At 41.7% G+C, this 8,360-nt stretch overlaps 1 protein-coding gene across 1 annotated transcript; it reads right to left on the minus strand.

Moving 5' to 3' along the window:
- Positions 1 to 955: 955 nt before the first annotated feature.
- LOC113408947 (E3 ubiquitin-protein ligase RNF4-like) lies at positions 956 to 5,036 on the minus strand (the record flags this gene model as incomplete). The annotated part of the gene is made up of 3 exons (XM_026662433.2): positions 2,832 to 5,036; positions 2,169 to 2,289; positions 956 to 1,081 (listed from the first exon to the last, which is right to left on the minus strand). Coding segments are annotated over exons 1-3 (307 nt in total), but the record flags the coding sequence as incomplete, so codon positions are not given.
- Between the last annotated feature and the right edge of the window lie 3,324 nt (positions 5,037 to 8,360).

Genomic DNA, 8,360 nt, shown 5'->3' on the forward strand with positions numbered 1-8,360 from the left:
TCAGATGCAAGTCTTGCATCTGAAGAAGTGAGGTTCTTACCCACGAAAGCTTATGCTCCCAATACTTCTGTTAGTCTTAAAGGTGCCACAGGACTCTCTGTTGCTTTTTAGTTAATGCACGTTCACAAGTCAGGACACTTAGGTAGGTGTCAGAATAAGGACCAATGAGCTGAACTTTAGGAATCCATTTTAAAGTTTTGGTCTGCCACCTCTTTTCATTATGTTCCCAATTCTTGTCAGACTGACATTCAATATATCCATTTTGTTTTATGCACATATTTTGAAACATGATAGTAGAAAATTCATTTCAGTAAAAAAATAATTATTCATCAACATCTTAAACCCATAATCTTCCACATTTCTTTACTTAAAGCATGTTATCAATATGTCCTTTCAGAAAGTCCTGACTATCCTCCACAAGTGCCTGACACAGTAGTGAAGCAAGTTCCCTCTAAGTGTTAGATTGAAAGTAACACTGACAGTACTCTGTTATCATTTAGGAACATGCACTGAGGGCGGTGATTATGTACACTATTTAGAACTGAGTGTTCAAGAACAAGAAATGGGCAGTTTTCAGTTATTTAGAACCTTTTTTTTTTTTTTAAATAAAAAGCTGCATGACCTCAAAGGGCTACCATATGCTATCATTTAAACACAGATGACATCTGTGCTTAAAGATGGACATTACTGTCTCCAGTTTGCATTTTTACATGACATTTCACCAAGATACTTTTCAAAGAGTGCACTGGTATAATCCCAGAAAATTTCCCTGTAAGAGGTTCTAGTGTCCAAGGCTGTGGGAGATGCTATTGTTTAGCAAATAATGGCTGCTGTGTTTACCTACACTGTCAATGCATTACCTTTATCCAGACCATTTTGATAACATGGTCTGAGATATCTAATTGTGGCTTTAGTTTCCTTCCAAGTTCTAACCTCTAAGAAGCACAGCATTAACCTAATTTGACTAGAGTATTTGGATAAGTGCACCAATAGTTACTTACCACAACAGAATCATTGTGAGTTAGATCAACTACTACAGGTTCAGAAGATTCACATGTGAGATCTACTACTTCTTCACCAGCTTAAAATACAATGATAAGAGTCAAGATCATGCATGTAGAGCTGTATAACACCTGCCATTCCACAACAAGGTTGAGGCATGAACCTATAGAATGCTACCATTTACTAAATGCTGATAGTTTGTGTTCCCTCCCCAACCCTCTCCTTTAAGGCAGACATTGAACACATCTCTCAGGCTCTCATTAAAATGCTAGGAGAGTTAATACTACTATTGCGTGTTTTGATTTGCAGCAATAGAAAAACTGCAGCAGTTGTTCTCCCCTCCCCGTGCACATACTTCACTTTCTTAAACTTGGTGTGATAACTTGTGTGAGGTAAGTATCAATATAAACTGGATGTATTACTTTAATATGGGGGGAGGGATAGCTCAGTGGTTTGAGCATTGGCCTGCTAAACCCAGGGTTAGGAGTTCAATCCTTGAGGGGGCCATTTAGGGATCTGGGGCAAAAAATCTGTCTGGGGATTGGTCCTGCTTTGAGCAGGGGGTTGGACTAGATGACCTCCTGAGGTCCCTTCCAACCCTGATAGTCTATGAATGTTATCAAGGAGGTCCTGGACTTCAATCTCTTACCTAGCAGCCTAAATTTGGCCTCCAGGACTTCTCTCTGCTATCCTTCCCTATGTCATAGGTACAGATACATTCAGAAGGCAAAGAAAAAGTCCTTACATTTCTAACCCTGTTGTGCTACGTTTTTGAGAAACAAGTTGTCTGAAGGCCTCTATCTTGAAGAGTAAGCCTAAAGAATAGTACAGCAAATTTCTACCCATCCTCTAAACTGTTTAGGATTAGGAAGTTAGATGGACACCAATGTTCTGTACTGGCTATCCTTCAACAAGCATTTCCCACCCCTCCCACCCTTTAAGAACTGGGTTCTGAAGGTTTACTTTGATACCAGTACAAGTACATCTGAACAGGAGGTGGCAAGAATGTGGGGTGTGTGTGTGGGAAGACAGGGGGACTGCAGGCAGAAGGGGTGGGTAGCCCCCCCAAAACCCATAATCTGCCTCTGCATGTGAACTGGGCTCCCAACGCTCCAGAAGCAATTTTTCCCCATTATTATTATTAATTTATTTATTCTAAAGCTTACCACTTTCTTCAAGTTCTATTGGCTCTGCTTCTGAAGCCATTTCTGTAGCTGAAGCTACCAGTCTGTTTCGTTTTCGAGTTTGCCTAGAATTGATGGCTCCTCCACGACGTTTTCTTTGAGTCTAAGAGAAAAAAAGAATATTTGTTTGTTTTTTAAAGCTATTATTAATGCAGACCTGATCTTTAGAGATAGAATGTTTTTAATTGCTGCTAACTGAAAGACTAAAGCATACATGTTTTTGTACGAATTCATTCCAATATCTGAATTGGAAATGCCAAAGTAAAGGCACCACCACAATGCTTCTTACCAGTTGGGCCAGGCAGGAAAGGTGCTTTCTGTGATCACTGGTGATCAAGAGGGCTATTTCACGATTACATCAACTGTTAGATTCAAACTGACTACTTCAGTTAGTTTGGACAAAAACAGGACTATTCCCAACGTTAAGGTTTTTTTGGGAGTAATACTAACAATAGCTAGAGACATTAAACAGGACAGAATATGGGATTACATGGCATCTTAATTTACTTGTATTACAATCTGTATTTTCTCCAGGTTGTTCAGACCACACATTATATTTTGAAATGGCACAAGTGGCTACAAGTCTAAAAATGATAAAGAACGAGATAATGAAGTAAATGCATAACTGACTAAGAAAATACTTACTGTGCTCATGGTGTTTCTTGAATATAAAATACAGAAAAAAGTAAGAGGTACAGATACCATAAAATAAATTGCAAGGAGGCTACAATTTTCGACGCCTTATATTTCTTTAGGAAGTATACAATTAAAAGTCCAGATTTTTCAGTATCTTAGAATGTTGCTCTTCCAAACCTATAAAGAAAAGGAGAGAGAAGATTACCTACCTGTAATTCTTGGTCTCTTAAGTACAGCCATCTCTATCGATTCCCATTTTTGAGTCAACGCTTCCTGCATGAGACCAGTCAGGAACTCCCATAGTTTAAGATTTGAGCCTCTGAGGCATCCAAAAGGTATGTCTCAAACACTTGCTATGCTGTCCTATTCCCAACACCTACAATCCAATGTCAGTTTATTATTGTATTGGGAAAGAACCTAAAAGCCCAAATGAGGTTTCCTTTGAAAGAAGAAGTGGTAACTCTTAGAAGGAGCCAATTATGTGTGCATACAAATTACAGAACCACCAAACTTGGGGGAGGAGTCAGGGTTGGGGACTGTTAATCCAAAACTGACCATCTTCAGTGAGCAAGAATTACAGACAAGTAATTCTCTTTTATCCAGGAGATACCCATCTCCAGATTCAAATATGTGGAAACTGAATAGCTACACGTGGGTGTCTCTAAAACAAATGGAACCCAGAAGTTGGAGCTTACAGAAGGAAAGAGAATAACATTTGGGCATCCCTAGATAGGGGAATAGATTCCATAACAGAATCTAAAATTATCTGAACTTAGATGTGTGTCTTGATGTCAGAACTAAGCAACGCTTTTGTCCATAAAGATGATGACATGGCTGCGCTGCCTGTCTCTGGCATGAAGGGGTCTGAACTTAGCTGCCAAAGTTGTTCTGCCCCAAAGTGTCCTTATAGCTTGGCAGCAGTTCAGCTATTGTTCTTGTAGTAATAAGTGAATCTGTTGCATTACTGTCAAATGACATGAGCTAAATTGACACTCATCTGCACCAGATTAAGCCCAGCGACCTTGATTCTGGTCCTTCAAGGCCCTAATTGATGCAGACTGCCTTGAAGGCTGTATGATGAGCATAAAGGAGCTCAGGAGTGCTTTTAGGCATGCTGCAGGACATGATGGTGAGTTGCATCTGGACCAGATGGCACATCCTAGCCAATTCAACTATATGTAACTACAGGGTATCATCCAGCTACAGATTGACTACTTCTTCAGGCCACTAGGTTATCTTCCATCAGACCTGCAAATGGCCAAAACAAAGGTGGCAAGAGATGAAAGAAAGAACAAAAATGTGCTTGCAGCATCAATGATCCATCAAGAAAGACTGACCCAAGCTCTCCAGACCAGAATGTTCATTAGACAAGACGCAATTTCAATACAAAATTCCTGAGAGTAGTTCCGAGAAACCCAGTGTGTCATAGCCATACTTCTATATCTAGTTGAGAAGATGCTTTTTCAGCATACAAGATGCACTCTTCTACACTCCTTAAAGATGAGGGATAAGCAAAGCAACTGGGATGACGTCAGAGAGGTGAACAGCAAAAGCTATCTAGAGTCTTCATTGTTTCCCCACAACTGTAGTAGCTGAGCACCAGACCAAAAGTAGAGCTAATTCAAAAAATCTGATTTCAATTGAGTGGGACTGGGAGCTATCATGAGTCGGTTGCCGGGAGGATCTTCCCGAATATGGTGATCCCCGTCTCGGAGACTGATGACAGCATGCTGATGACCAGTGGCTTCGGTCCCCCGATCAGTCCCGAGCTCTTGGCAACGCGAGGGGTCGGTCTAGGTGCTCCTGCCGGGGGGTACGTGCCTCGGTGGTTTTGCGTCAGGCTACTGGCGAGGTACGCCTCAAATCCCGCTGTTGATGCCCAAGGTCCGGGGACCGAAAAGGGTTCCGCTAAACCAGCCTCTCTGGCTCTAAGGTGTGACGACTTTGGGTGGGAGAGCGGTGGCGGGACGTCCCTCGCGATCGGGAATGGTGCCGCTGAGGTGGGGATGTATGCGGAGGTCCCAAGGCGGGTTTACCCCGAGACCTGGGTACCGCCGGAGCCGGTGTGGGTGGCACCGGGAGCATCAGGATCTCCTGAGCTGCCTGCAGAGCTTCGGGCATCTATGGCACCTGAAGCTGACGGAGGTCTGTGTCGCTATCCAGGGACGCAGGCAAGGTATGGGATGGGCTGCACCGCTCACCTTGAGTTGGAGTTTGACTTCCTGGGGGAGGGGAGGGGAGAAGAGAGGAGAGAGGGGCACTGAGCTACCCAGCGCAGGTCTTGGCCTGCCCCCAGCCCTCTCCTTTTTCTTGCGGGATGTAGGAGATCGTCCCCTCAGTCTTCTTTGGCTTCTTGGCCAGAGCCATGGAGAGGGAATGGTGCCGGCCTATGGACGGTGCCAGCTGGGCATTCCACACCGATGCTCAGTACCGAGTCAGTAGCCGGAGTGAGTGCCGACTCCATCAGGAGCGCTCCAAGGCAGTTGTCATGCTCCTTTTTAGTCCTGGTTTTGAAGGACTTTCAAGTACAACACTTGTTGCTTATATGCCCTTTGCCCAAGTACCTAAGAGCTGCTATGGAGATTGCTGATGGGCATGGGCAGCAATTGCAGGGCTTAAAGCCTGGGGAAGGCTTTAAGAACTACTACTAAGAATAAGTAATTCAACTACTAACTATATACAACTAAACTACAGGTTCTGCAAAGTTCGCAAGAACGGAGAATAATTAACGCTAGCCGAAGCAGTGGACCTTCCAGCACCGTCACTGGCGGGAAGAAGGAACCGAGGGTGAGGGGAGCCAGTGGCGCTCCTTATACAGTGCCACGTGGGCGCCACACTAGAGGGGACCAGAGCCAGTCCCCTATGGATATTGCTAAGGGAAAAACTGGCACTGGTGTATGTGGTAAGCACACATCCCTAATACGGAATGGACATGAGCACTCAAAAGAAGAAGAATAGGTATGGGAGAGTGGTGTGCCTGAGGCACATCTGCAGTTGCCACAGGATCAAACCTGATTACTTTTGGGAATTCCTGCCAGATCTCTCAATGGAAGCAGAATTGATAATCTGTATTATGGAGATGGCTATATTTGGACAACTACTGAGAAACTGTCATTATATCAGAGTGGGTCAGCACCAACACAAGCCAGCTGAAGACAGTTGAACTCAAAAGGAAACAAGTTCCAAAACCCTATCCTGCCTATATTTTTAAAGTCCTCATTACACCAACTTTTAAACTGACATGCAGAAGATACCTATTCATGCCAGGAGAATTGTAAAGCTTGCGTCTGTAAAACTGTAGGCAAGCTTAATTAGGAGACATTTAAAGATGAAGCTTCAAACATAATTTAAAAAAAAAAAATCTTTTTCCGTTTCTGTTATACCTGCAAAGTTCAGATTGGAGTCCAGTTGCTCACTTTCTTCTGAAGTCTACTCTTTGCAATTATTCAGACTTCTAAGTGTCTTTCAATTTAGGACTAAGATTGAAAATAACTACTTGAGTAGATACACTGACATTAGCAAAGGCTTCCAAATATGCACTCAAAAGCAATTTAAATACAGTTTATTTTGAAACATTCTTCAGGAAAACTAGAAAAAAAAAAAACTAACTCATACGATAGCACTCTTAGTAGTAATATATGTTTCCCTCTGCAAATTTGTGGTTAACAGAATGATAAATAAAAATTCAGTTGCGTAAGTTTATAGTTTCCTATTATGTTTAATGGTAGCTTCTTTACAATGGGTAAGATATTTTTTCTCCTCTATACAGCCTTGACTCAAACAGCAAAGTACCAGAGTCTTACAAACCAAGGATAAAAAGGCAGCATTATGATTCATCTTTAGTACTTCACCAGTGCTACACAAGTTTTCATAACAGCAAAGTGGAGAAGCATTGCTACAACAGCCAAAGGTTAATTTTTTGGCAAGTGTCTTATTTGATAAAGTTCTCTGAACACAGATTAATAGTATACAGCTTTTCCATTTACAGAAGCAAACCCTACAGTTAGTTACATATGGAATCTCATACAATTACAACCTCATTTTCTCTCATAATGTTGAAAAAAAATTGTTCTTTGGGGCTACAACTTTTCTTGCTTGGTTTTAACCCAGAGATGACTCATTCCAGGAAGTCTGAATTTTTAGCTATCTGAGTTACAGGAAAGATTAGGAAAAAGAGAAGAAAGGAGAATGGGTTTTCTGCTTTGAGACATAAGAGATTGTTTTTTGTCCACCAATAACTTATAGGTGGGCAGCAGAGCTCCAAACTTGCCAAGTTTGGAGCAGAATCTCACTGTTATCATTTCCCTCACCACCTCCTCCAATATATTTGTCACTCTCTCTCCCGTCTTGTTCCTTCACCCAATTTCTCCCATGACATGCAAGTATCTTGCTTTGAGAGCACTGGGAAAGGTGGGTTCTTGACCACATCTCTCCCCAGCTACAGCCATTTGGTTCCACTGAAGGTGGCTAGAAGCTAAACATAAATAATGGGGCGTTTTCTGCACCTTGGCCAATCATATTAATAGCTGTGATCATGATGGTTATGAACTGGCCAGTGCTGAGAGCATAGTAAAAGTTACAGCTGAGAAAAGCCAGTTGCAGTTTGCCAGAGAGAGTGGAGCATTCAAGTCTATATATTCCTTGCACAAATTCAAAAAGCCATTTTGAAGTCCTCTCTGATTAGGCTGCTCCTAAAACAATCTGCATAGTCTCTCGGAAGGCTGTGGCCTCTCCCTCACTAGGGCATGGCTAACTCACAGAAAAGAAGAGCTGGTTTGTGCACAGTTTTGCTGTTTGATGCTGAATATTAGAAATTCAAGCTTTGTCTGCCCTGGAAGACTAACGGATTACCAGAGAATAAGTCATGACACCAGAAAGATCCATGAAAATTAAACCTGATTAACTGAAGAGTGGTGTTTTTTTTAAATTCTATTTAAAAGACTGTTTTATTTAACAAAATTTTTTTTTTTTTTTTAAAACCACACACAAATGCCTACAACGAACAGTTGAAAGAAAAAACTGAACAGCATGCCTTCAACTAAGGGCCAAGAATGCTAATAACCCTAAGCAGAAAAATGCCTTTAAAAAGCCACTTTTGTCTGTTTATATATCAGAAAGAAACAAGTGTACAACCCCAAATTCTCTTTTGCGGGTCATCTTCAACATCAGAACAAAGGTAAAATTGTGGGTATAAACAAGTTCAGACTGGAGATTTTAGGATCTCAGAATTTGCTGAATGGAGCAAAGATTTCCAACTTCTTGTTAAAAAACAAAACAAACCACCTCTCTTCTGCAACAGTCTCTGAACCATGTATACGATTCTCAGCTGCCTGGTTTATTCAGATGTGCAGAAAGCCATCTACCTCTAAGCATTAGATGGTAGCATGAACTCACTCTATTCCTTAAAGCAAACAATCTCAAAAGGATCAGGACTATTCAAGTTATTCTTTTCACTAAGCTGTAATATGATTTTATAAAATAATATATGGCACAGGGAAGATTGATTGGGTGCATCTATAGTGGGAAAACCAAGGCCAA

Source organism: Terrapene carolina, unplaced genomic scaffold (assembly GCF_002925995.2).
Source record: "Terrapene carolina triunguis isolate 2854851 unplaced genomic scaffold, T_m_triunguis-2.0 Scaffold27434, whole genome shotgun sequence".
Classification (NCBI taxonomy): Eukaryota; Metazoa; Chordata; order Testudines; family Emydidae; genus Terrapene; species Terrapene triunguis.